This window comes from Microtus oregoni, unplaced genomic scaffold (genome assembly GCF_018167655.1).
Source record: "Microtus oregoni isolate MIOR12 unplaced genomic scaffold, Mior012 000008F_ref0000371, whole genome shotgun sequence".
Taxonomy (NCBI): domain Eukaryota; kingdom Metazoa; phylum Chordata; class Mammalia; order Rodentia; family Cricetidae; genus Microtus; species Microtus oregoni.
Genome location: NW_024543067.1, coordinates 52,808,245 through 52,836,181, shown reverse-complemented (window position 1 = coordinate 52,836,181; position 27,937 = coordinate 52,808,245). Strand labels below are relative to the sequence as shown.

The 27,937-nt window shown below is 50.2% G+C and overlaps 1 protein-coding gene across 2 annotated transcripts; it reads left to right on the top strand.

The window, feature by feature from the left end:
* Slc37a2 (solute carrier family 37 member 2) lies at positions 1-24,509 on the top strand. 2 transcript variants are annotated; one of them, XM_041657341.1, is made up of 19 exons: positions 1-118; positions 13,533-13,614; positions 14,084-14,177; positions 14,292-14,370; positions 15,585-15,720; positions 15,929-16,005; positions 16,709-16,875; positions 17,368-17,405; positions 17,615-17,767; positions 18,079-18,169; positions 19,529-19,591; positions 19,935-20,020; positions 20,630-20,678; positions 20,857-20,930; positions 21,165-21,243; positions 21,368-21,465; positions 21,672-21,736; positions 21,918-21,973; positions 23,281-24,509. In XM_041657341.1, exons 1-18 carry the CDS (start codon positions 60-62, stop codon positions 21,946-21,948), a joined length of 1,521 nt encoding a protein of 506 aa, XP_041513275.1. In that variant the 5' UTR covers positions 1-59; the 3' UTR covers positions 21,949-21,973; positions 23,281-24,509. The 2 variants fall into 2 exon arrangements, with proteins under 2 accessions (XP_041513275.1, XP_041513276.1); XM_041657342.1 differs by lacking the exon at positions 21,918-21,973.
* Positions 24,510-27,937: the final 3,428 nt, after the last annotated feature.

The following is a 27,937-nucleotide window of genomic DNA, read 5'->3' as shown; positions in this document are numbered from 1 at the left end:
GGGGACTCGCGCCGGCTCTGTGCCCTCCGTCCTCCCAGCTCCGGTACCGGCCACGCAAGATGCGGTCTTCCTTGGCTCCGGGTGTCTGGTTCCTCCGTGCCTTCTCTAGGGACAGCTGGTGAGCAGGGCTGGAGAGGGAAGCTGCTGGGACGCTCAGAGACGCACTCCGGCGGGCGGCTGATGTTTCTGCTTGTCCCTGGGGTGGGGGAGGAGGTTCTAGCTCTTTCAAGCCCGGGCTCCTTCAGTGGCGCAGGCAAGGACGGTTAGTAACAAAGATCTGTTAATTCCACATCAGCCCAGACTAATGTATGACCCCGGTGAAGAACAGGCTGCCTAAGAGTCTTCATCCTTCCGGTTTGTCACCCGCATCTGCAAACACAGGCGCACAGGCGGGTACCTGTAGAGTACCTCCAACTCTTAATGGAACACTTAGGGGATCTGGATTTGCCTCTGGGAAACCGAGGCCAGGGAGTGTAGAAGAGAAAGGTGGCCAGGGATCTTTGGTCCCATTTTGGTTTATTTTATTGATTGGATTAGGTAACAGAAGCCAGAAACCACTGGTTCTGGAAGCCTGCCTGGGGGCACCGTTCCAGTCTCAGGGATGCCTAGCTAGGGTAGGTCTCTGGGAGTAGAGCTGCAGCTCCCCCAACACTGGGTGGTCACCCTTCAAAGCGTGAGCAGGCTTTCACAGCGCTGTCCCCAAGACCGCAAGGTCACCCATCTGCTGGGAGAAAAGGTTTTGGCCACTCTCCATCAGAGTGCCCCTCTGCGGCCAGAGGGGTGAGGGGAAGAGCAGCAATTGGGGGGCTAAAAATATTTTGTTGGTTGCCATCGTTTATAAACTATAAAACCTAACACAGATTGGGCAGATGATTAGCGTGTGATCCATTTGGCCTGGTTTTAAAGGTGTTTGGTTTCCAGCCCTCTCAATCAGGCTAGTCATCACATACAATATCCCTTAGATGGTTTATCCGGTCCTTTCTAAATTTGGAACTATTAAACAGTTTTGTGTTTTCAGAAAGATATAAAACGACTCTGATAAGGACTTTAGCATGAGCCTGGGTTAGAGAGTCCACCTCCCTCCCATCATAATGAAGGAACAAGAAGATGTCATAATTGGCAGGACAGAGAATTGAGAGAGAGAGGAGTGAAGAGTTGCTGTTTAGTGGATGTGGATAGCAGCCATGGTTGTACAATGTGAATATGCTTGCCGCTTCTGACTTTAAATTTAAAAGTGATTGAAATAACTTGTTTTTGCTATGTATATTTTACCATAGTTTTTAAAAGCATAGTACAAATAAACTCGTATAGACATTAAGACCCGATGCCATTTCACTAGCGAACGTATTTTACAAGACTTACCTGGTTAGCTACCACTTCAGAGAATAAAATAGTTAAGTGTCTAGGGAAACTAAAATCAGGATAAATAACAAACCAGACGCAGATAGCCTGGAGAGTGGCCTTTCCTCGACACTGTTGTTTTCGCTATAGGCTCCATTTCAGCTTTTTTAATATCTAAAAATTTTTGATCACACAATAAAGTGGATCTCCTTAGATTCAATCTCATTGTTTGCCCATGTACAGCCAAAGCATTAATTAACCAGGTAGGCCATGCTAAATTTGTGTTGCTAGAAGTTTTCATAAGGAGCCTTTAAAAAATAATTTAATGTGTATGCGTGTATGTAGTTTTCCTTTAGTAGGTGGTGCATGTGTGTCCCTGTGGAAGTTAGAGGTCAACCTCAGGTGTCCTTCAGAAGGCAACCCACCTTATTCTTTGAGACAGCGTTTCTCACTGGGACCCAGAACTTGGCACTCAGCTCCATGGAGCTTTAGGTAGCTCTCACCTGTCTCTGCCTTCCACCCTGGGAACACAGACACAGCCACCACTGTGCCAGGCCTTTAATGTGGGCACTGAGAATAACGCTCAGTTTGTGCAGCAAGCATCTTGCTTGACTGAGCCTTGCTCCAGTCTCCCATAGGTAGTCTAGCATTGTCGGGTTTTCATAGTCATTTTACTATTTATTGTCTTGAGATGCCAAGAACTGTCTTTACCATGTTTTACCTGCTGTATCTTTAAATTTGGGCAGATCCTTCTTTTGCTGGGTCCCCTAAATATCCTAAGGCTTTTAGACCCAAAAAACCAAGCAACTGTCTTCTGCCTGTGAAGACCAGGAACTCAGAAAACCATTTCCTTGGGTATTGACTCCATACAGTAAGCCTCAGTTTCTTCTAAGGGTGTAATATAATTACTATTACATATCCATCCTTATCGAGGACAGTATCCAGTCAAGGCCTTAATTACATAACCAGCTCTTCTAAATCTGTTCTTATTAAAAAGAAAGAAGAGATTCTTATAGAAGCTTTACAAATAGCCACATTGCCCTGTAAAACAAGAAGAATCGGAGTTTCTACATTTTGGTTTACAAAAAAATACAATGCCTATTAAATTGCTGTGGGTTATGGATCACTTGAGAGGAAAGAAAAAGGTCTTCCTTCTACGGGTGTCCTGAAAATGGAGAGCTAGAATAACATTTCAAGCATAAACGACGGCCACAGCAGTTCACTTACTCCTGCGCTATTAGTGTCGGTCCTTCACATCTTGGCTTAGCAATCCCTGCAATTCAGCTTCTCCAGAAAGAAGTCTCCTGACCATTCACTAGTGTGTACTTTAAGTTGTCCTAGTGGGACTATCAGAAGAGTAAGTGTTCAACTTATAAAAACAAACAAACACAATTTTTAGAGAGGAAAAACCTTAAGAGAGATACAACACAAAAAATTCTGAGTTGGGGGACCCAGGCAGGCAAGTGGTGCACAAACATGCAGGCAAACACCCTCATACACCTAATACAGAAATAATATCAAATGATAGCATTTTATCTCTATGTTTAATGTAGACAAAACTGGTTATTACCTCTTCCAATTTCCCCCACGATTCTAATACTAACTGATGATATTGGTATGGCAAGCCTTGCTAGTCTCAGCGCTTCTCTTTCTAAAACGTCAAAGACCAAATCTAGGTGGTTTTCCCAGGAACCTGATTTTCAGAGTTCTGTGAGACAAGTCATCAAACCTGAGCCTGCTCTGCACGATCTTAACACACTAACTGCTTCTTTTCAGACTTCTTCTGGAATCTACTACAGTCCCAGGCAAACCACACTCCCCTCCACAAAGCCTTTCTTATAACTATGCCTGTCAGATGCTCTACCACTGAGCTGCTTCTTAACCCTGTGAGGGTGAATCGTGGGGAAGAGTCTGTCCCACGTCAGCCTCTCAGCACAGGAATGCGCACAGTACAGCCTTCTACACACACACATCACTTGTGCACTGTCTGTTAAAAACAAGATGTCTAGCACACACTGGCCTTGAACCACTTACGTAGCCAAAGATGACCTTGAATTTCTGATCTTCCTGCCTTACCCTTCTTAGAGCCGTGATTACGCCTATATTCCACCACTTGTGGTTTGCGTGGTACTAGGGACGGAAGCCCAGGGCCCTGTGCATGCTAGGCAAGCACTGTTCCAACTGAACCAAACCCTCCGTCCCACTTGCACACTTCTTGAAGTGCGACTCTAGCTGCCATAGTCTCCAAAATTCTAACATCTCCAAGTGGTCTAGGAATCCTATTACCACTGTGTGCTGTGAGTTTGACTTTTTGGGGCCTCTGTTTTCTCACCAGTAGAAGCTAGGAGGTTCCAGATGGAATGTCTGACAGCTCAGGTAAATACGCTCAGCTTCTGCGGCTGATGGAGGCTCTTCAATAGGTGCTCTCTCCCATCTTTCCTGGAGAGTGTGAGCTTAGATGCTCCCCCATGACCCTAAGCGTAGTTCTGCTATGAAGATGTTATACAAAAGTCTGGGGCTCACAGAGGAAATGAAGACGTCGCCCCACCTTGTTGGAATTAATGGTAGATCTGGAGAGGTGCTGTGGACACAGCAGTCATCAATCTTTTTCTTTTACTTTGTTCTATTCATTCGTTTGTTTGTGTAACCCGAAGGCTGGAACCCAGGCCCTCATGTATGCCAGGCAAGTGCTCTGCTACCGAGCTACATGCCCACTCCCGAGTTAGCAATGTTAGAAGTAGTGCTGCATGCACTGAGTGTCAAAGGGTGATGTGGTTCAAATGGTCTGTGTCTTTTAGAGGTCAGTTGAATTGATTTTGAAGAAAGCTACCTCCTGGAGTATGTCTGATACATGAAGTTTTCGAGATTAGGGTAGACATTGCTTGGCACGCAGGACGCATGCAACCATGGTGGTTCTCTCTGTCTCGTCTGTTATTGAGGATCACAGCAGATGGGTGTTAGCACGTGCACATTCCCTGTGCTAAACAAAACATGAGTTGAGACGGAGACCACAGGATAAGGACGTACAGTGTGAAAGAATATTAGAAATGAACCCTGTCACACACTACTTTCACATTGCCCTGAGGAGAGCATTGGCAGAGACTGAAGATAGCAGCAGGTGGTCTTGAACCCTTCCCCTGAGAAATAAGGAGAGCAGCAAAGCCTACTCCTAAGGTTGCCGCAGCGTTCACATGGAGAGATTTGAGTGGGGGCTAGGCTTGTGTTTAGCCCAGAAGCTTAACCATTGACTGTTGTTCTGCAAGCTTTCTGTAGGTACTACTTTGTACTGGGTAATATTAATTTGTCTTTTTTTTTTTTAATGAAAGGTTAGTTCTCCCATGGGACATACTGGTAAATGGAGACACAGAAAAGCATGTGGCTTGTCAAACATTGTGTTGCTGGCAGATGACTGTACTGGAGTTGATTCTGGGTTAATCCAACTCCCAAGCCTTTGGTCTTCCTCCTGTACTCCTGATGATCATGTGGGTGGAAAATAAAACCCACACTGTCATTTGACTTTAGACAAATCAATCTCTATGAGGCTACATTTCCTTAACTATACAAGGAAAATGACCACCCTCATATCTCAGGATATTGAGACTAAATGAGAAGTTTGATTTTTTTTTACATTTACTTATTTCTTTTTGAAAAAAAATATTTTTAGCTGGGGCGGTGGTGGCACACACCTTTGATCCCAGCACTCCGGAAGCAGAGGCAAGCAGATCTCTGTGAGTTCGAGCTCAGCCTGGTCTACAAAGTGAGTTCCAGGAATACCAGGGCTCTTACACAGAGAAACCCTGGGGGAGAGGGGTAGTGTAAAAAAAAAAAAAAAAAAAGTTTAACTGAAATTATCACTTTCCCTCCCTCCAACCCCTCCCATGCCCCCCCCCTCAAATTGATAGCATCTTTATCTTTACTATGTGTATGCAAATGGAATGCTTTTTAAAGCACTCAGTGAATCGGGCAGCCTTTGTCTGTGGACTGGCTGTGTGGTACTCCAGCCAGCAGGAGCAGAGCTTGCTAGAACGCAGAGCCTGGAGTGGGGTTGTGAGCAGGTGGCACCAGGTGTGTGGAGGCTGACGACTGAGTCTGTGGAGTTTCTAACCAGTGGGCGTTACTCCATCCCCTGTCAGGACTGAGCAGACAGCCAGTTCGTGGTGTTCCTGAGCCACCCAACCCCCAGACGGTCCGTAGCCCTGGGCCTGCCTGGTGTTGATGTCTGCACAGGCATCTTTCCAGAGAGATGACTGTGGCCAGGGCGTACAGGGCTGGGTGAGGAGGAGAAACTCACTCGGGACCTGGAGGAGGGAGCCGGGTGACACAGAGGCTGGATGAGCAGGAATGGGTGTGGAGGAGATAGCTTTGGCAAGAGCAGGAGCGAGAGCTCGACTCCCACACTGTTTGTGTTCGCCCCGTTCCTTCATCTTCTTCTCTTGGGAGCTGGACAAGGAAAGGGCTGGCAGATGGCTCTGTGCTGTGGAGTTGGTGAGGAAGAGAGAGCAGAAAAATCTTCAAACACACACCGAGGGCTGCTGCCTGTGTCAGATACAGGTGGGCCCAGTGTCTTTGTTAGTCCTTGTGAGGATCTTGTGTGGTCGTTTACTCTTTTATTTTAACAATAATACTGAGCCTTGAGAGGTTAAACAAGTTGCTCCAAAGTGACAGTAACAGTAAGTTAGCAGAACCAGAAATGAAGGCTCAGCTTCTTTTGGCTTAAGTCTGATATCCTTTTCCCTATTCTGTAGCCAGAGGACTGAAATCAGATCTGAGTCCCAGATGGTTCCTGTCCTTCATCTTATTTTCCTGGCTCCTGCCAAGAGGTGCTCGATAAGGACAGCAGAAGGAACTGCTTAGGGAGAGCTGTGAGGGCTAGAGCCACGTGTCCTGAAAAAGGAGTGATCCCCGAAATGCTGGAGTCTAACCCCCTTCCTGTCACCCAGCGCGCGTGAGCCTGAGGCCCATCCCCCGCGTCTTTATTAGTGCAGCTCACAGCAGCTGCTTTCTGGGCTTCCCCTTTTCTCCCTGGTGTTTCCTCTTTCCCTCCTTAAAGGACTGAGCAGTGTGCCCAACCCCCACCGCTCCAAGTGTTGCCAGTCTGCTCAAGCTGTGAGGAACGACGAGGAGGCCAGGAGGCGGCTTGGAGTTGTCTTTGTAGCTGGGTGGAGACCCTTCTCAGTCAAGCTGTAGCCGGTGCTCAGTGAGGTCAGAGTCAGGCAGTCCCAAAGAAATCCCAGCACAAAGCACAAAAGCTGCCTTGGGTCTGCAAACAGCTATGCAAATGCCGTGCTTCTAGTCCCGTTCTAGCTGGGATTTAATGCTGGATCAGGGACAAGAAACCACTGTCTAGTAGCCACAGGAAGTCAGAACATTCCAGATGAAATTTATGGTTAAGGCGATGATCTTTTTTCTTTTTGGAAAAAAAGAATATATATTTGAGAAGAAAGCCAACAAGGAGAGCCCCGAGTGCTCAGAAAGAGTGAATGGACGGGGCTAGAATCTACAGCACAAGGTGTCACTTAGGCCAGCTGGAAGGTTGTGAAGGGAGCAAGTTGTAGGATTTAGAAGAGCTGGCCAAATAGGGGTAGAGCCCCGAAGCCAGACCCCACCTCCAGCTGACTGTCACTAAGTTGGCGTGTGTGGTGCGGACGCTGGTGTCACTGCCCCTCTAACCTCTAGCTTAGGCGCACTCAGGAGACAGCGAGGGTGAGGCTCAGGCCAGGCCTCCTGGGGGTCCTGGAAGGACATGGTCCTCAGCACAGCCCCGTCCCTGTTGTACGCGCAGCCATTGTTCAGAAGAGTGGTGCTTTTGCCTGTTAGCCAGCGGAGCCCTAAGTCATTTCCATCTCTCAGAGCAGTACCTCAAACCCAAACAGAGGAGGAGGACAAGAGGCATGGGATTCCATGGGCCTGCTCCCTGTCCCATGAAAGCTTTCTCCAGCCTGACCTGACCCTGCTCACTCTCGTACACTGCAGGCATGACACAGGACTCTGCCCTTGGACATCCGTTCTTGCCTGGCCCTTCCCCACTAGGACATCTCCCAGTATTGGTGGAGGGCTTGAGGGAGCGTGAGGGTGGCACCGTCCTCATTGACCCTGGTCTGGTTATTATTGTACTCAGCCCTCACTCCTCTCCAGAACTACTGTCCCCAGAACAGGCACACCCAAGAACAGGTCACCAGGTTCATTTCCTCAGGGAGAGCGCCAAGGTCACCCGCAGCCACCTCCTGGTGTTGATCTTCGGGGCTGTCCCTGGTTGAAGTAGGGATGGTAATGGAAGCCTTGTCATCTCTAAGTCATGGTCGGGGCTGTCAGAGAAGTAGCTATGGGACAAAGGAGGAGGCAGGGAGCAATGAGGAGAGAGGAGAGGGGCCGTTTCCACCTCTCCCGAGATCAGAGGCTGCTCTTGGGGTCTTGTTGGCTTGCGGTGATTGTGAGGAGAATAATTAATTAAGGGTGGTGTTTGTTCATTATCTCCTGCTACCGTGGGACACCTTGTTCTCTGTTCCTAGCCCAGAATCACTCTTAGCGCAAAGTCTTAATGAAGTTGATAAAGCTATTATCAAGGTCCTGGGAAAGAATTGGGTTGTCAGCTAATAATTAAGAGATAGCTGGTCCCACTCTATCTGACTTGGCTATTCAGTAACCACTGTCTGGTGGTAGAGGAGGTGGGACTCTAAGAAGTACCACCCCCCTACACAAAAAAAGCCTTAGAAGGTCATGGGGCAGCTACCCCCACATGGAGTGGTCTATGTTCCTTGGCCCCTGGCCTGCTTGCCCTGCCCAGTTCTACACCAGGACGGCCATCTCCTGCCTCGTGACTCTGCAAGTCTTCTCCCTGCGTCCCCTGTGGGGCTTCTTGGTTGCGAGGGAAGGAGTTATGAGAAGTGAAACCTACAGGTCCTGCCCTGCCCAGAGTCCTCAGCTGTCTGGCCTGTGAACGAGCCTGAGTTCTGCAGCCTCAAGTCTAGCTCCACCCTTAAACCTCCTGTTTCTGGGCCTCTTTGAATGACAGCACCTGGGGCCCTTTCATGACTAGCTGACAGGAGCCTGGCTAGTAGGAGGCCTGGCTCCAAGTAGGCTGGGGCCCAGTCAGTGTTGTGACTTGGAGCTTAACCTTCCACCCTTTGGAGGCCAGGCAGGAAGTCCCAGAGGAGACCAGTGCCAGGCTAACACCAGGCAACACAGCCGAGGAACCCTGACTCTCAAAGGTCCTGTCCTTCCTGCTGAATTAGAGGTCCGGTTATTTTGTTGGAGGTGGGGATATAGGCTGGGCAGGTTTGAAAATAAAAATCACAGATCAGATGCCAGTGTGGATTGGTTGATCTCCTGTCTGCCCCCCAGTAGACCTCAGCTACCCAGCTCCCCTGTATGGTTGCAGACTCTCTCCCACCCACCCTAAGCAAGGCAGGGCACAAGCAACCCCAGGTCTTAGTGTCTTAGGAGACCCAGGTAGGTATCCTGGAGAGGTAGGGAGGAGGGACTGATGGCCTCCTAAGTTCTGTCAGGCAAATAAAGGCCCAGAAATCCCCTTTATTTGCGAGAGCTGCCTCTAGTCCTTCCTGCTCTTCTTCATGAGCTAATCTAAAACAGTATCAGCCATTTTTAAGCATCCTCTGGGAGTCGGGAATGCTGTAAGATCTGTAGTGAACACCTGTCAGCAGTTCCGGGAACAAGGTGGAAGAAGTACTTCTCAGAGGAGTAAACAGGTTTGGGGACGAGAGCTATCTTTGCCTGGTTCTAAGTCCTTACTTTTTGTCCCTATAGACATGAGCTTGAAATCGAGGGCATCCTGTATGGGATGGGAAGGCACGGGCTGGCACCATCTTGTGGTGAGGAAGCCCACATGGGGACCTGGCTCATGTCCACAGCACCGTTGCCTAGGGAAGCCCAGCCCTTCTGATGGCTTCGAATCCTCCTAAAGAGAGAGCCCAAACTCGACTTCTTGGCACACAGGGCCCTACCTGGCCTAGGCCCTACCTCATTCAGCCACTTTTCCTTCTCTGCTTGACTCGGTCTCCCCTTCCAGATATCTGAAGCCATGCGGTGTTCCCAAGCCAGCACTGTTATTTCTTTTTTTTTTTAAAGATTTATTTATTATGTATACGATGTCCTGTCTATATGTGTGCTTGTATGCCAGAAGAGGGCACTAGATCTCATTATAGATGGCTGTGAGCCACCATATGGTTGCTGGGAATTGAAATCAAGACCTCTGGAAGAGCAGTCAGTGCTCTTAACCTCTTAGCCATCTCTCCAGCCCCAGCACTGTTATTTCACACCTCTGCACCTTCCCCAGTGTTTGCTCCCTGGCACATCCTCCTGCCAAGCCTTAGTTGACTTAGCCATCTCCTGCATGATTTTGAAACCACAGCTCATTTACCTGACACCACTTCCATCCCGATGGTTTCGTGTCCGCCTGTACTCCATTGTCACACAAGGCTTCCTGCTTTATGGCACAGTCCCCTCCTCTCTGTCTGTTTCCCCCACTGACCCGTGAAGTCCAGAAAGCAGGATCTTCCTTTTCATTTCTCTTGCAGTTGTCAGTTCCCTGGTGTGATGCCTGTGACGTGGTAGGCACTTGGATGGATGCAGAAGCAGTCTTGTTTTCTTCTAAGAACATTAGGGTGTTAGGTTTGGGCATGGATATGTCTCTTCTCTGCAATGGCTTTTCCTGCCCGTGGTCGGGAGGAATGAAACTCTGGATGAAAGAGGCATTGAGCCGAGAAGGATGAACACCTGGGAACTCAGATGGAAAAGATGGGCTGGACCTTCCTCCCTGGGAAGCTCCTTGTGTGCGGGAGAAAAGTAGTGTGGACACTGGGGTCCAGGTGAAGGGGAAGGATTCGGACAGCTGGTTTGTTCCTCTAGGGCCGCTTTGGTTCCGTCCATCTCATGAGGCATCTAGAGTGTCTACTGAGGTTGCAGCCTTACTTTCCAGGTGTTGTAGGAGGCTGCTTGTTCATTTCCTGGCCACCCAGACACCAGAAATAATCACACAGAAACCATATTATTTGTAACACTGCTTGGCCTATTAGCTCTAGCTTTTTATTGGCTAGCTCTTATTACTTTAACCCATTTCTATTAATCTGTGTATTGCCATGAGTAAAGTTCCAGCATCTGTCTCCAGCGGGGCTACATGGCTTCTCTTTGACTCTGCCTTCTTTCTCCCGGCATTCAGTTTAGCTTTCCCCGTCTAGCTAAGTTCTGCCTTGCTATAGACCAAGGCAGTTTCTTTATTCATTACCCAATAAAAGCAACACATAGACAGAAGGACCTCCCACACCACCCAGGTAACAGTAGGGTCTGTAATTGAGCAGCCATCACTGCTGGGCTCTCAGGGGAAACAGTGGGACTTGAGTTCCCAAAGGTCGTTCAGCACCAGAAAGGATCTGATAAGTTGTGACTGTGGCCACATATCCTGGCAAGGACCCCAGCACCTCTATGTGTCTGTCAAGATAGTAGACACAGAAGCTGAGCTGTGTGGCACTTAAAGGTGAAAGCACAGGTACCCAGGGACTAGGATGAGAGTGAGCGAGTTAGGGCTGATATTACCGTCATGTACAATTGAAGAAGCCAGAAGCAGAAGACTAACCAGGTGAGTGAGTGGGAGGTGTCACTCAGTGCTGTCTGCTTTCCTCTGGATTAGGCAACAGCCCAGTTAACTATAGGGTTGAAGTTCCCATCTATCCATTGCTCTTTGCCTAGGCTAGCTGAGTCCTCTCTCTAACAGAGAATTCTAGAAATCCCTGAACTAGGAATCAGCTGTGTGTGTGTAACATATATATAATTATATATACACTTATATATAAATGGTAGACCTGGAAAATTTCAGTATCGTCAAGCTTTTTTTTGTTGTTGTTTTTTCGAGACAGCGTTTCTCTGGTTTTGGAGCCTGTCCTGGAACTAGCTCTTGTAGACCAGGCTGGTCTCGAACTCACAGAGATCCGCCTGCCTCTGCCTCCCGAGTGCTGGGATTAAAGGCGGGTGCCACCACCGCCCGGCTCGTCAAGCTTTTTTATGTCAGTCACTGGGTCAGGCAGGCATCTGGGGTATCCTTGGCTTCCTTGGTCCCTAGAAGATCTCTGTGACTGAAACAGGTGCCTCAGAAACAAGTAACCAAGGAGGTGCTTTGAGATGAGGTCTCATTATGTAGCCCAGGCTGGCCTCAGATTCCCAATCCTCCTGCCTCAGCCTCCTGCGTGCTATCACAACAAGTGTGCACCACCATCCAAGATTTCAAAGAAAAAACACAGAGCCATGGAAAGAATAGAAACTGATGTCTTGGAAGGAAGCTGAAGTCCAGGGCGAAGTGAGGCAGGGTTTGGCAGCTCAACTCAATTAAGCTTTTGCAGAAACACCTTTTGTTTCACAAGTGGTGGCCCGCATTGCTTAATTCCATGCTTGGGGGAAATGAGTTTAGAGTCTGGAGACAGATTACCAGATAGGGCAGGGTGAGCATCCAAGTGCCTGCCCTCGGTTCATGGAGCCAAGGGAGAGGAGGGCTCCAGGGCCTGATCACCCTTCTCCCCAGCCCTTCTCTTTAGTGAGCAGAGGCATGAGTCTTCTCCTAACGTCTGACATTTTCTTCCAGGTTAGTTTGTTGGTTGGTGGGCTAGAAATCAGGGCCTCGCGCGTACTAATCATGTGTTCTACCACTGAGCTGTCCCCTCAGCCCCCCATTCTGAGGTCTAGTTTTTCCATACACCTTCTGGTTCCTGGTTGCCGAGTCAGCTCAGCTGATGCCTTGCTGGGGAAACAGTGACTCAGGAGTGCCCTGCAGGATCCTCCCTAGGCCCCATGGGAGGTGCAGTGGCTATAGCGAGGTGGAAACTTGGAGCAACTCTTTTTTTTTTTATAATGAAACTTATTTATCATCCATATATATTTTTTTTATTGAAAAAAAAATTTCCGCCTCCTCCCAGCCTCCCATTTCCCTCCCCCTCCTTCCACTTCTCTCCCCCTCCCCCCACTCCTCTCCCCCTCCCTCTCCACTCTGAAGAGCAGTCAGGGTTCCCTGCCCTGTGGAAAGTCCAAAGTCCTCCCCCCTCCATCCTGGTCTAGGAAGGTGAACATCCAAACTGGCTAGGCTCCCACAAAGCCAGAACATGAAGTAGGATCAAAACCCAGTGCCATTGTCCTTGGCTTCTCAGCAGCCCTCATTGTCCGCCATATTCAGAGTCCAGTTTTATCCCATGCTTTTTCAGTCACAGTTCAGCTGGGCTTGGTGAGCTCCCAATAGATTAGCCCCACTGTCTCCGTGGGTGGGTGCACCCCTTGTGGTCCTGACTTCTTTGCTCATGTTCTCCCTCCTTCTGCTCCTCATTGGGATATTGGGAGCTCAATCCGGTGCTCCAGTGTGGGTCTCTGTCTCTATCTCCATCAATCGCCAGATGAAGGTTCTTTATTTATGGCTAGAACCTTCTAGCCATAAATAAAGAACCTTCATTTGGAGCAACTCTTGATTAGACTGCTCTTTCCATCTGGACAGCACATGAGCTAAGAAGTAGGTCCGGGAGGTCACATGGGGTGTGTGAGCCACAGAGGAAGCCATCCATCACCTTTCTGTGGAGCGGAACTGACCATGAGCCAGGGACCATGAGGGAGAGGACTCAGTCATTGTCACCAGCTGTCCCAGCTGAGCCATTTCTTCCCATAGTCTGGACCAAGTCTGCAACGGAAATTGGACCTCACTCTGTAGAAAGACCCCTCTCCCCTTTAACTCTATGCCATACCCATCATTTCAGACATTTAGAAAATGACTCAAGGGCTGGAGAGATGGCTCAGTGGTTAAGAGCATTGTCTCCTCTTCCAAAGGTCCTGAGTTCAATTCCCAGCCACATGGTGGCTCACAACCACCTGTAATGAGGTCTGATGCTCTCTTCTGGCCTGCAGGCATACGCACAACAGAATATTGTATACATAATAAATAAATAAATATTTAACAAAAAGAAAAGAAAATGACTCAATTCCCTGTGGCCATAGTTGCTCCACATATCCAGACACAGAGACAGCCTTGCTGCAATAAGACCCTAGAAGGGCTAAGGGCTGGAAAGAAGGTTTGCTCGTAGACACTTCTGACCTTTGCCCTGGGAACTTGGGTCTAGAAGAGAGCCTGAAGGTAAACCGTTGGTGCTAAGGCCTTGAAGGAGCAGTGGCTGGACCTCTGCAGACTGTGCTGCCCCTCTTTCCTCCAGGTTCCGCGGCTTCATCCTGCTGATCACCTTCCTCGTCTATGCTTGTTATCACATGTCCAGAAAGCCCATCAGCATTGTTAAGGTGAGGCTGGCTGGGAAGGGCGAGCATTCTGCAGGGCATGTTGGACCTGGCAGACACGTGGGCTGCAATTGGGTGTTCCAGACCTCAGACGTCACCTTCCAAGTTCCTTTTCCCTGGTCACTGGGACTGTTCCCTCCACCTGCCAGATACCGACTGTTGGTGGTTCTTTCCTACAATCCTCCTGCAATGTTTTCCTACACATCCCCCTTTTCACCTTCCAGACAGCAGCGTTGTTTGGTGGTGGGGGGAGCTGAGAAGGCAGAGGTCTTAGGCTCTGTGGATTCCATTCACGGGTGTCTTCTGGCCACCTTACCCCTGCTGGAAGAGGTGCCGGCGGGAGGGAGCATGGACTGTGGTGGGAGAAGCAGTGCCGCTTGGGACCGAATAGCACCTTGCTTGCTTCTCTCTGGGCCTAGTGGACTCCAGAGAACAATATGATCCTTGACCAATGTGTGCCATTGCCTTCCAGAGCCGCCTGCACCAGAACTGCTCAGCGCTGGTGAGACCTGAAAATGACACCCACGATCCCAACGATACTACCTGGTGCAGCTGGAGTCCATTTGGTAAGAACCGGGTACATGGCTGCTCTCTACTCCCCAATCCCTCCTGGAGAAAGAAAGGGGCTCCTGTGGGGTCACCCACCCAGCCAACTTTTTGTCTTTCCCATCTGCTTTTAGACAAAGACGACTACACAGAGTTATTGGGAGCTGTGGACAACGCCTTCCTAGTGGCTTATGCCATTGGCATGTTTATTAGGTAAGAGAAAGGCAGAGCCTGTGCCCATTTGGGGGTGGGGGTGGGAGTGGGGTAGATGCTTTAAGACTGCTGCTTCTCTTGCTGACCTGGGGCAGGAAAGCTGATAGTGCCTAGGTGTGGGCGTGAAGCCAAGGCCCCACCCAGGTCATTAGCCCATGGCCAGCCTCCTTCCTTCACTGTGGTCACCACAGTGTTCCTTCACCTGCTGCTGGTGGACAGGAAGCATCAGTGAGTATGGACCAGGGTCCTCTAAGCCCTGGACATGCAGATTCCAAAGGAGAGCCTACCCAGTGCTGTCTAAATCACACAGCCAGTGTGGGTCTCACCCAGAAGCAGAGCCTGCTGTCAGAAATCACAGATGGACAAGGCAGGATGTGACCTCGGCGGAGTTCATGGCCTAGTAGAAAGACCCTTATCTCAGCAGCTGATTGAAAATGGTTGAAGGCTGGGTAATCAGGCAGTGTTCTGGGATTGAAGACAAGGAGTTTAGGGAAGGCATTACAGGTGAGCTCTGAAGTGTGAAGAGCCGGGGACATGGCTGTAGGGAAGGACACTCAGGCTGAAGGCGCGGTGAACAGGCAGAACCTTCACAGGGTTACCTGAAGGGGAACTTCGAGGGACGCAATAGCAGGAGACAGGTCTATTCGCAAAGGTCATTTGCAGAGGGTCTGCTCTAGGCTATGGAAAGGGAGAACCGAGAGAGGAGTTTACCTAGGTGTAAGGGAGAAGCTGAGGTGGACAAGACAGGTTATATATAGCAAGGTTATAAGCTCTCACCTAAAGAGCTTAAAGAGCTGAACGTCTAGACTGCTGATGTTTCAGAGGCCTCTTTGATGAAAGGAGAAAGGAGAATTTCGAATTTAGAGTGTTGAGCTTCCATTGCTTTAGGGAAGTCCGAGTCATGGTACCCAAGAGGCAATCTGAATATGACACTAAACCATGAAGGGATACATGGGAACGGAAACCAAATAGCAGGGGATGTGCTGAAAAAATAAATAAATAAAAGGCTTGGTCAGCCAGCAGGGAGAGACATGGCAGCAGAACTGTCAAAAGAGTGTCAGATAAAGCAGAGGAGCCTTGAAAGTGAGGGCCTGGGGTCGGTCTTGGAATGCAGTAGGACACAGATCATCACTGCTCACCACGGCCACAGTGGAGGGGAGGTGGTAGAGTGGACATAGCGTTAACCTGGAGCTCACCCCTGTCTTTTTCTCCAGTGGAATCTTTGGGGAGCGGCTGCCCCTCCGTTACTACCTCTCAGCTGGAATGGTGCTCAGCAGCCTGTTCACCTCCCTCTTTGGTCTGGGGTACTTCTGGGATATCCACATGCTCTGGTACTTTGTGCTTATCCAGGTATGAGTCTGTCGTGCACTCGAGTCTTTGTCTCCCTCAAAGAGAGAGCCCTTGAGGTCCCTGGCCATCCCCAGGTCAGAGCAGACAGGGACGTGGTCTCCTTGCTTCAGTCCCAGGCTCCTGCTGTCTTCCTGCCCCTCAGCCACAACACTCAGCCTCCTCCACTCAGGATGGTTGAGCTCACTCTTACCTTCCCTGTCTTCTACAGGTCTGCAATGGGCTTGTTCAGACTACAGGCTGGCCATCTGTGGTGACCTGTGTCGGCAACTGGTTTGGAAAGGGAAAGTAAGTGTGATGAGGGGGTGGGAAGGACCCAGGGGTACAGGGGAGGTGTCCCAAGTACTTTCAGGAGGAAATATTAGAAAATGTGTGTTCTTGCCGGGTCTCACCCACTGAGAAGAAACATCTCTGGGGCTAAAGGGCAGTGCTATTTTCCTCATCTTTAGGATTTAATTCATAGAACAGACATGCTTCTCATAACAGGTTTATTTCAATTTTTTGATTAAAAGTAAAATTTTTGGACCAGCTTTTGAGTAAAATTGCCCGTTTTCACCTTCAGCACTGCTGGTCTGAGCTGTTCAGTTCTTTGTTATGGGGGCTGCCCTCACACAATGTTTTTGCAGTGTGCAAAACTAGATTCCAGTAGCAAAACTCAAGTCAGGGGCATTAAAAATCCCCAGATGTTTCCAGATGTCCCCTGTGGGATAGAATCACCCCCAGTTGAAGACTCCTGTTTAGGGTGACATTGATAGGGGTCAAAGAGAAGAACGAAAGGTTCAAGACTTCCCCGTGTTCAGAGTTCCCCACTGTGCTTGCCTGGGGAACTGGCTAACGCACTGGATCTCAGCCCAAAGCTTTTTCTGCACTGTCCTTGGGGTCTCTGAGAATCTCCAGCACATGCTGGAGGCTAGAGGCAGCCAGTCTTCTGGGCTTGACTGGGCGAGGTATTTTCCCCCATTTTTATTCCTTTTCCTCCCCTTATCTTCAGGCGGGGATTTATCATGGGCATCTGGAACTCCCACACGTCTGTGGGTAACATCCTGGGCTCCCTGATCGCCGGAGTCTGGGTGAACCAGCAGTGGGGCCTGTCATTCATCGTGCCTGGCGTTATCACCGCTGCCATGGGCATCATCACTTTCCTCTTTCTTATTGAATGTGAGTGGACCCTTCCACACCCATGCTGTAACGTACGTTTGTGGGAGAAAGCAGACATTCTGTGAGCGTTACTGTTCAGGGTATTGGGTAATGAGCTCTGTGACCCTGAAACTACCCTTTTCATCTATAAAGTGAGAAAAGTATTTGCTCCCAAGGATTTCTGAAGAGAGGGACATTGTAGTTTAAATGTTTTGTCTGTAGTGGGTGCTCGCTCTGCTGAAGTGTTGTGCCTCTTACATTTAGACGGCTACTATTTTTTCCCATTCTCTGACAGCCCTGAGCCGGCAAGGCCAGGTGTATCGCTACCAGGTCAAGAGCAGTCATAACAGTTCCTAGAAGAGGCAGGCTGGCCTAGAAAGCCTGCTCCCTTAATGCTGGGGCCCATGCGGGGCATGTAGGGATAACTCTACATTGGTTTAGACCCACTGCAAAGTGAGGGGCTAAACTATTGGCAAGCTTCTCAGAAAGGTATTTGTCCCCCCAACCCCCCAGATCCAGAAGATGTGGACTGCACCCCTCCTCAACACCATGTGAGTAGATCATTCCAGCCCTAGCCCTGCCCTCCTCACAAGAACTGGCCATTGGAGGGCCCACAACCTGGTGGGCCTGCCAGCCCAAGAGAGAAACATACACCTCCCCCAGGATGGGCGCCCCCTACCTCTCACTTGGGCCGTCCTTCCCATTAGAGAAGGTTGGTAAGTGGCCCTGCCCACAAGGAGGGATCTTTTTCTTTGCTCAGGATGATCAGGAGAAGGAACGGGACAACCCTGAGGATCCTGTGAATGGTCCCTATTCCTGCAGGGAGAGTAATGTGGACATTGCAGCCAGCTCCTTCAAGGAGCCGGGCTCTGAGCCTGCAGCCATCAGTTTTCTGGGGGCACTCAAAATTCCGGTGAGATGTTTGTGGGATGAAGGGAGGAGGGTCTCTCTAGAGTTTCCATTAGCTATCAGGGGATAGGGTAGCGTTGAGAATTTCTGTACAGACTGTAGGATGGCCCCTTAGGAAGGGCAGTATAGGAGGGCTGTCTTGACATGGCATGAGGCAGTAGGCACATTGCTGCCATTAGGATGGGGTGTATATTTGGGGTTGCTTTGTTTGGGAGTGATGACAGTCATGGGGTAGTGCTGTTCACCGGTGGGACCTCCACTGGACTGGGGATCTCTCGAGCACCTTCTCATTGTGTCCTCTCTTGTGCTGCCCAGGGTGTGATCGAGTTCTCGCTATGTCTGCTCTTTGCCAAGTTAGTCAGTTACACCTTCCTCTACTGGCTGCCCTTGTACATCTTCAATGTGGGTGAGTCCCAGGGGAAGAAGAGCTGAGAAACAGGGTCTCTGCCGGGGCAGAGAAGGCACCATGCCTGAGTTTGACTATGGTAAACAACCTAAGCAAAGCTGGCCTCTCTTCGGGTGGGAGATTTGATTGCTTATTTCAGTAAGTAGGATGCTGAGCCCCAGGCACTTTCTCCAGCCACCGGCCCCCTGGGAGATGAGTTGGACCTTAGGAGCACAAAGTTCTGTCCTGATTTCTCCATCCTGTGTATTGGCTGCTTGGCCCAAAGGTGGGCGGAGTCTGCCTGGAATTCCTCCACCTCAAGGAAGAGGCTGTGTGGGGCCTTCCTACTCCATGGCCTCCAAGGCTCTTCTTCCAAGGGTCTTCATGAGAGTGATGTCTTTGTACTGGAGTCTTCTGGGCTACTCTGGGGGACTTGCCCCCATGCAATGGCCACTCTCCAGTGCCACCATCCAAAGATATAAGGATAGAAGAGGTCACTGCGGTGGCTGGAAGGGCTGTTTGCTCTCCACCTGCTCAGTCTCTGCTTTCCACTGATGGGGTAACACACGGAAAAGCAGTGTGATCCACTTTCCTGACCCGCAGGATTCTGAGTGTTCCACCCCTTACCCAGGACCTTTCCCCCAGGGCTGTTTCACCCTTTCTCAACTCTGAAAAGGAACAATGGCTGTCCTGCCCCACACACATTGACTTTGAATGGGAGACCAGGAAACCACTGGGATTAGTCACCACCAGATCTTGAACTATAGCTTGCCCCATAGCTCTACACGAGGGCCCCTCTCTCTGATACCAGCAGAGTAGGAGGGCAGTTTTGTAGGCATTGTGACCCTTTGCTTGGTGGCTTTGATGCTGACTTCAGAGTATGAATCAGCCTTGAGGGTGGAGTTACCAGTCAAGCTTCTAAATGTTCCCTTTTCTAAACCCAGGGTCCCCATGTTCCTGCCGCCAGTCTCTTCCTGTGGCTGTGGGCATTAGCATATTCCTGTGGCCTGCCTAGGAAGAGCACTTATGGAGCTTGCTTCTAGGTCAGGAGTGGGTCAAAGTAATGGCTGGCTGGGCCAAAGCTCAGTCAGAACCTTACACTCCAAGAGAAAGAGCTGGAGGCACACCAGGATTGGTACCTTGCTCTGAAAGGTCTAGGCCAGAAGAGGGCATTGTGGGACCCAGAGCCTGATGGAGTATATCCCAAGCTACTGCAAACTCACACTGGCCCTGGCCAATCACTTGGTCATGGGTCCTCAGCTTCTTCTTTGGGCTGGATCAGTGTCTCACAGAGACTCTTCCAGCTGTGGTATTCAGAGCTTTGCTGCAAGCCTCCCTGTGTGATCATGTTTTTTTGTTTTTTTGTGATTTTATCCATAGCTCACTTTAGTGCCAAGGAGGCTGGGGACCTATCCACACTCTTTGACGCTGGTGGCATCATAGGTGAGGCTTCGTTTTTTTATTCTGGCTATCTTTCCTGCTTGTTCCTATGCAGAGGTGCAGAAAGAAGGGACAGAGGGCCATGATCTGGGCGGTGGATCCAGAGAAGAAAGACCTCCTGGTGTATTCTCATTTTTGCTCCTGCGAGGGGGGGAGGGGTGGGACTAAGAAAGGTGGTCTTTGTGCTTTGGTTTCCTGGAGTGATGGGTGCAGGGGAAGGCTGCAGAGAGAGATGGTCTTTCTTGAGGCCAGGCCAGCATGTGGCAGGGTGATAGGAAAATTGGGCAGTAGACGAGGAGCAGCGTGGCTGTGTCAGGGACAATATGTGAGTGAGCATGTATTCCAGGTGGCATCATGGCAGGGCTCATCAGTGACTACACCAATGGCAGGGCCACCACTTGCTGCATCATGCTCATCTTGGCTGCTCCCATGGTACGTGTATAATCTCAACGCGCATGTGCTTGTGATCAGATATCTGGGGCCTCAGGCCTGTGTGTCCATCTCCGCGTTGGCATGCATAGCTGTCTCTTTGTACATGTGTGCATGTGTTTCCTGGGTGCACGCGGAGAAAGAGAAGTGAGAGCCAGCGGAGGACCAGGCCCCGTGAAAGGAGGGGTATCAGGTGCTGCATGTCTTGATAAAGGAATAATAAAGAGATCGAGGACAGACACCAGAGAAGACGGGGGGGGGGGGAGGGGAAATTATAGAGCCATTCCTGGTGGTACATGTCTGTAGTCCCAGTGTTTGGGAGGTCGAGGCAGGAGAATCAGGAGTTCAAGGTATTCCTCAGCTACGGAGTCAGTTTCAGGACAGCTTGTGTTGCATGACTCGCATCTCGAAATAAACAAACAAAAAAATAAAAAAGAAATTCGAGATGACCATGGTTAGACCATGCATGCCTGGGACAAAGACTTGAGAAGACTGGATGCATATGGCGGGAAGAACAAGTGGTATGTAGCATTCCAGAGCAGACAGCTGTTGCAGACTCTGGTCTAGCTCAGCGAGAGGAAACAGGCTTCAACTGTCTCCTTCCTATTTCAGATGTTCTTGTACAACTACTTTGGCCAGAATGGAATAGCCAGCTCCATAGGTGAGGAGGAGCTGTGAACCCCACACAGTCACTAGAGAGGCTCTGCCCAGGGAGCTCCATGAAGTGGGTGCTGGGGTAAGGCCAGGGAGTGTGACACACTGTGACACACTTGCTCTGGACACACTGTGTGCACACAGTCCCTCATCTCTAAGAATACCATCTCTGCTGGTCTTCCCAGTGATGCTGATTATCTGTGGGGTCCTGGTCAATGGCCCGTATGCGCTGATCACCACAGCGGTCTCTGCTGACCTGGTGAGTGGGCTACTCCTGGCTGGTCTGAGGGCTTGGTCAGGGGCTCTGTCTACAAGTTCAGTTCCCCTTCTCCCTTTCCTGTCTGCTGTGCTACAGAACCCCCCACGGGCTCTTTCCTTTCAACCCCAGGCCCCCATCACTACCTTCCTTGTTAGCTTTCTCCCAGCGCTACTTTTACCCAGATGTTCTGCTCAGCTTGGGTTCTGCTCATCCCACCCTACTCTGTCTCCCCAGGGCACACACGAGAGCCTGAAGGGTAACGCCAAGGCCCTCTCCACGGTCACAGCCATCATCGACGGGACCGGCTCCATAGGTTTGTTCCGGGTTTGGGCTCCTGCCAATTGAACCCCTGCCTTGACTTGGGTGGGCCCCTGGGTGCACTGCCCACGGTGGTCAGGGAAGGTATGTATCCTGTTTCATGAGACTGTCGTGTACAGGTGCGGCTCTGGGGCCCCTGCTGGCCGGGCTGATTTCCCCCACGGGCTGGAACAATGTCTTCTACATGCTCATCTCTGCTGACATCCTGGCTTGCTTGGTAAGCGTTCTTGGGGCACATAGATGGCCACTGGGGAATGCTTTATGTCTACAGACTGGAACTGGGGCATAAAACACGAGGGCTTCTAAGACGGTGAGCAGATGGCAGCTGTCCTTTGCTTGGGATGCCTTCCTGTGGGGAGCGCTGTTTTCCTCAGCCGGGCCCAGATCACAGTGTCTTCTCCCTCTGCTTTACACGCCCCACAGCTCCTCTGCAGGTTGGTGTACAAAGAGATCCTGGCCTGGAAGGCATCCCGGAGCAGAAGCAGTGGGTGAGTTCCCTGGCAGTGGAAGCCCTGCTCCTAACCTCACTTCTGGGACTCCACCCAGTGCTCAGTCCATTCAAAGCTCCAGGAACCCCGAAGCAGCTCCTGCCCCTTGATGTGCTACTGGACTCCCATCCCACCCCAGACCTGCTAACCTTTCCTCTGTTGTCCCCGTGTGTCTCCGTAGCTCTAGTCTGGTCCTAACCCACGCACGATAGTATTTTCCTCAAGTCCTATGAGTTTGTGAGTATTCTCCTCCACTCTGACTAATATGCCATCAGAATGGTGGTTGCATGTGGATCCTGTCCTCTCCTGTGTGTGATTCCCCTGCCCCAGCATTCTCTGATTCCTTGGGAGTAATTCCTGGAGATTCAAGCTAGTCAGAGCATGGCGCTTGGGAAGTGTTTCTCAGGGGATATGAGCCACTATAGAGGGCTTTGGACACACCCGTAGGGCAAAGCGGGCAGAGATACAGAATCCTTCTCTGAACCAAGGCTGAGCTGCAGGTGCCTCCTAAATGTCAGAAATCAAAGTCACCTGCCCCCTCTGCTTGGGGTGTGTGGGCAAAGGCAACTATGAAATCAAAGCCTCTGGAACAAATTGCAATCAGAGCGGCTAAGTCCGGTGTAGTTTCTGCCTGGTGTCTAGTGGTGGTGGACATGGAAGGTTCATAGGTCAGTGATTGAGTCAGTGGCTGGCAAGAGGCTGGTGTGCTGGTGACTGGGCGACTGTCCCTGGGGCCTTTCTGTGTTCCTAAGAAGGAGTTGGCCAAGCCTGGACCTGGGCTGGATGGTATACATGAAGAGCCACCCCCTGGGGCCCTGGTAACCGTATACAGTGTCTGGGAAAGTACTTCCACTTTAAGAGGCATCATACATGATTTATCTTGGTTCACCTACATCTTCCGGGCAAGGCTTGAAGGGAGCCTGGGAGCCTGGGAGAGGCAGAAAAGCAGAAATGGAGGGGGAAAATGTGGCGATCTGGATTGGAGGCCAGCCTTGGGCACTGTAGCTCACCTCTCAGCTACCTTGAGAGGCAGGCGTTCTCATGTGAAGTGAGGACCCAGTCCTGCCAGAACCTGAAACTGAAGCCAGGTTTGTGGGGATAGCTGGCCTTTCTGGGCACCACAGCTCTCCCAGGCTGGTTCTTTCTGGAAGGTCATTAAGAAATGGACAGTGATTTATGGGCGCAGAAAGTGCTCGAGGCGGAGAACCTGAAGTCCCCGGACATTCTTGGTTTCTCTGCACACTCAGCTCTAAGACCTTGGTGGACTCCTCGGTCTCTGCATCGCTGAACATAATGGGGATGTTTCCCTCAAATGCCTGCTAGGGTTGTCCTGAGGTTCTTAGAGACAGTGGCCCGTGTAGTTCCATGCTTTGTAAAGCGGCCACATGTGGCAGAAACACTTTATTTTCCATACTATCCTGGCTTGTTAGAGCCTGCCCATGAAGTTAAAGGGAACCCTAATTATGGCCAGTACGCATGAAAGGCAGAAGCTTATTAAGCTGCGGCTTACTTTCTCTTTCATCTCATCTCTCCTGTTCATGCAGATATAAACAAATATGAGGCCTCGATTGGAAGAGCAGCATGGAGGGTACACCCAAAGTGCTCCCTATGAGCAAGAGAACGGAAACGTCCATCACAAGGTGAGGCAAAGCCTCCTGATCCAATCAGTTCAGCCCAAAACCACCCTGCCACTGCGGGTACAGAAGACTATGGGAAGGGACTGCAGAGCACCCAGCATGGGAAAATGGAAGACTCTAAGGCCTGAGCTTTGGGAGCTGCAATCAGAAGGGATGGGGCTGAAAGCAGAAGGGAAGACCTGTTCAGACTCTGACTTGTTTGAATTCCAAGCCAGGAACAAGGCCTGGAAAAGGTGCCTTATCTCCTTCCATGTTAAATTATAATCACTGTAATTGGTCTGTACCTATGGGGGCCTCTCACCTTGTTTCAAAGGTGCTGGGCCTCTCTGTCCCTTTGCCCATCAACTGGTCTTTATGTATTTCCCCAAGCAAGACCCCCTTCTCTATCCCCCACTGATCTTGTTGGTAACGCAGCCACTCTGAAGCATTAGCACTAGTGGAGCAAGGGGGCTGCCATGAGTACTGAATGGAGGGGAACTCGCTCTTGGCTCCTGAGCGTCCCCATCCTCAGAGTCCCGTACCTCACCCTGAAGCTGCCTCAGTGGATGAAGACATTGGGTCAGTGCTGTGAAGACTAAGGGGCGTTGGGCACAACCGAAAATGCCAGTGTGTGTTAAGCACTGTGTGCCCACCGCATGGCAGCTCCCCTGTAGGGGATGAACAGGACAGTGGGTACGAGAATGACTCAACACTGAGCATAGGCAGCACATTTAGCAAGAAATGAATGTGACACTTGACTCAGCCAAGTGGCCGCTACAGAGCAGCTGCCTGGAGCCATCTTGCAGCTGCCCTCCTGCCTAGTGTTCTGATGCCCCTGCTCCTTCCACTCTGAGTCCTGGATCATGACATGCCAGGCTGACTCCTGGCATTTCCGCCTGACCTCTAAGCTGCCCATCAGTGCCAATACAGATTTGTTTTTGCCGATTGTGCCTGTGCTTATCCTTGGTGGGGCCTGGCATAGCAGCAGCCGTGGGGCTCATGAGGGGCAGTGAAGAGGTGTCACAGGACCAGAGAGATTGGTATTCTGGGGCTGCTGTGACAGCTGCCATTCCCAGAGGGCATACTCGTGACATTGATAACATGTGCAACACAGCAGGAGTCTAGAGCCCCCCAAAGATACAAACATTGCATTTACTAGAAGGCTGTGTTGGTCGGTGTGTTAAAGTATAAAGCTCATATGCCCGATCCTCACTTTGATTCTGCAGGGAGCAATCAGCCAGGAACCTCTTATATTCAAGACCTGGTAAGGGGCAGGGGCCGACACATGGTATTTTACTCAGTAGTCACGCAATCTTTCTATAAAGAATTTTAACTAATACTATATGGAAGGTGCAAACTTAAGGCGAAGCCATGTTACTCCTAAACACCACTAGATGGTGACACCATCCCATGGTAGAGTCTTGGGTGGGCAGGCAGTGCCATTCTATTTCAGAGAAGGAAGCCTGTGCTCCTCCCCACCATTCCTTGAAGGTCAGTGCCACTAGAGGGATGCTTGAAGGTCTTGCCCCTCCCAGCCTCATTATTTACTACTTTCTGTTTCCTCATCTAGAACAGGAATAACATTGGACCATAGCACTGATGTGAAAGGAGATAGTGCTGGTCACACTCGCTGCCCTTAACACAGAACAGGAAAATATAAACAACACAAGCCAAAAAGTTGAGGGCTACGCCAGTCGTCAGTCCAGACCTGATGAACAGCCCGTAGGGGTGAGTCTGGTAGCTTCAACGGGACAGCTTCTGAAAGAAGAATTCATGGGCTTTGTATGACAAGGCAGTGAGAGGCGGAAGGCAGAGGATGCTCACATGAATCTTGTCAAGCCTTCCTAGGTGAGGCATGAGGAGCCGGGCCTGAACAGACACGTGCAATCCAGGCAGACAAGAGAGACATTAGAAAGCGTCGGCAGATTTGTGGGAGCCCAGAGCAAGGCCTCAGAAATAAGGGCTTAGGCTGCAGGTATACGCTGGGGGGAATCGCAAAGGTTGGAGGGCACCCCTTCCCCAGATGTACCCTTTCGCACTCACTTGCCAGGCCAGGTTCTCTTCAACCCGTCCCAGCCATCCATCCCAGTTCTGGGCACAGTCTGTTCACCAGAGGCTCAGTACCTGTCTTCTCTCAGGCCTCTGCCTCACACGGGGCTAATGCAGGAACATTACGTTAATTAGTTATTCGTTTAATTTAACTTCACATTTGGTCTCAATTAAGCTTAAAATGTTCTTCCTCATAGTGCTACAATAGCACGTGTAATTAAAAGGCAATAACTCTTTGTGTTTCTCCTTTAGAGATCCATTGGGAGGCTGGGCTAGTGTGTATGAGGAGGGGTGTGGGGGGAGGAGGAGGTGGAAGGAAAAGCGCCTCTTGTAGAGCTGAGCACTTTGGGGGTCCCACTGAAGGTGTGAGGAGGGAACTAAAGCAGATGGAGCATGGGGAGGGTCGGTGCAGGAGCCCTGAGACCTGGTCCATGAGGCAGTGGGAGGAAGGGAGGCTGTGGTTGGAGAGAAGGCCATCGTTACAGCTAGGAAACAGGCCCCTATTCCATAGTAGGTATAATGCCACCTGCCCTGAATGTCTACATCCTACTTCTTAGAACCCAAGACAGTAGATTAGGGACCTTGACATGGTTTGTCCAGTGGGCCCAATAGAACCACAGGGCTCTCTATAAGAGCCAGTGAGGCAGGGGTGAAGAGACTGGAAGATGTTACACTGCTGACTTTGAAGACAGGAAGGGCCCACCAACCCTGGGATGTGGGTGACTTCTAGAAGCTGAAAAGAGGCAAACAGATTCTCCCCTAGGATTTCTCTAAAGTGCTGTCCTTAGCCCTGTGTGGTGATAATGCATGCACACTGCTCTAAGTCACCTGAAGTGTGACAGCAGCAGGGGGAAATGAATATGCATCACTGGTGTAAACAGGGGCATGACCAGCTTGTGGACAGAAGCGTAGGAAAGTGGAAGAAATCCCCAGCGCTGGGGAGCCAGCTCGGTGGACAAAGTGCTTGCTGTGCCAGCGTGAGGACCGAGTTTGAGCCCCAGGCCCATGCAAAAAAGCCAAGCATGGTGCTAAGATATAAACCAATACTCGAGACAGGCAGATCCCTGGGGCTTGATAGCCAACCAGCAAAGCTTACGCAAGCTTCAGGATGGTAAGAACTTACCTCACACAAACAAAAACTAAGGTGGATGGCACTGAGGTTAACTTCTGGCCTTCACATGCATACGTGTCCACCACATGTATAAAATCCCCGAAGATTAACACAGAGCTACAGGGGATAGCCACATAGCATCATTTCAGAAGGCACTGCTCCCTCTACTGGCTGCTTCATGGCTCAGTATCCCAAATCAAATAGCACAGCCTGTCTCTGAATTCATCCATGAGTCTTTAAGTACATTGTTAAAATACACTGTCTCACACTCCTGCCCAATTCCAGACTTTTCACTTCCTCACCACAATAAGCTGCTGTGTGTTTCTCTCAAGTGGATCTGTGTTTTATCCTGTTTGTGCGTTACAGACACATAGACTGATAAAGGGGTGAGGAGCTTACCCACAGAGCCAAACGGCCTCACTTCTAATCTTGACTCCTGCCTACCCTTTGCTGAGTGACTCCCCCAGTCTGTGCCTCTTGTGTGAAGTGGGGGCAGTAACAAGACCTCCTTTATAGATCTGAAACATGACGACCCAAGTGCTTACAGTGCACTTTGGAAAACACCCGGTGACTTCACAAAAAGTGTCATGTCTGCATGGATGACGTGCACTTATTTCCAAGTTTGGGGTTGGGGTGCACCTGCAGATTCAAGGTTCAGTTCTACCAACTACAAAATGCCCTTCGCAGCCCTAAACTGTCACAGTCCATTTAGGATAACCAACACATTTCCAAATTATTCCAGTATCTGTCGCATCTGGTTATGTCAAAGGCTGGGCTGTCATGTTTGTCATTGTTCTTACCACCGTTAGTAGTTCCAAAGGACTTCATAGCTATGAGTTAGGGGAAGGGTGGGTGCAAACGGCGGGCCAGTGTAAAACTAAGGGGTTATTTGAAAGCAAAAGCTGATCTTGAAGCTGAGACACCAGATGCAAGGAATGCATGGAGAGTTGGAGCATCGAGTCCGAGAGTCACTCCTACTGGCCTGCAAGCCCATCTTCTCTGCCTGTGTCTCATCTGTGAAGTCACAGCACAGCTCTTTCCACACTGAGAACCAGAAGCACTTCAGTAGCAACGCAGCTGAGTTGATGGAAAAGTTAGGTCTTGAAGAGCAGAACGGGAAACTGATTATTAGAATAAAAGCATTTGACATACCTTGGATTCCTCCATCCTGATCCTCCCTTGCCTCGCTCCACCAGCATGCAGTCTGTGTTACACGGTGAAGGAAACCCTGTGTTCCCAGTGCCTGAGCACTGACACACTTTAACATTAATTATCTGAAACTCTAGATCAGAAAAGAATCTGCCCCCCCCCCTTTTTTAAAAATCTAAGTTGCTGGGGGCTGGAGAGATGGCTCAGTGGTTAAGAGCATTGCCTGCTTTTCCAAAGGTCCTGAGTTCAATTCCCAGCAACCACATGGTGGCTCAC

What these genes read in the sequence shown, in the direction of transcription:
- Slc37a2 (XM_041657341.1), top strand. Translation starts at nt 60, where the DNA reads ATGCGGTCTTCCTTGGCTCCGGGTGTCTGGTTCCTCCGTGCCTTCTCT. An exon ending in TCATCTTGGCTGCTCCCATG is followed by an intron (nt 20,021 to 20,629) that starts GTACGTGTATAA and finishes TTCCTATTTCAG; the next exon opens with ATGTTCTTGTACAACTACTT. An exon ending in TGGAATAGCCAGCTCCATAG is followed by an intron (nt 20,679 to 20,856) that starts GTGAGGAGGAGC and finishes TGGTCTTCCCAG; the next exon opens with TGATGCTGATTATCTGTGGG.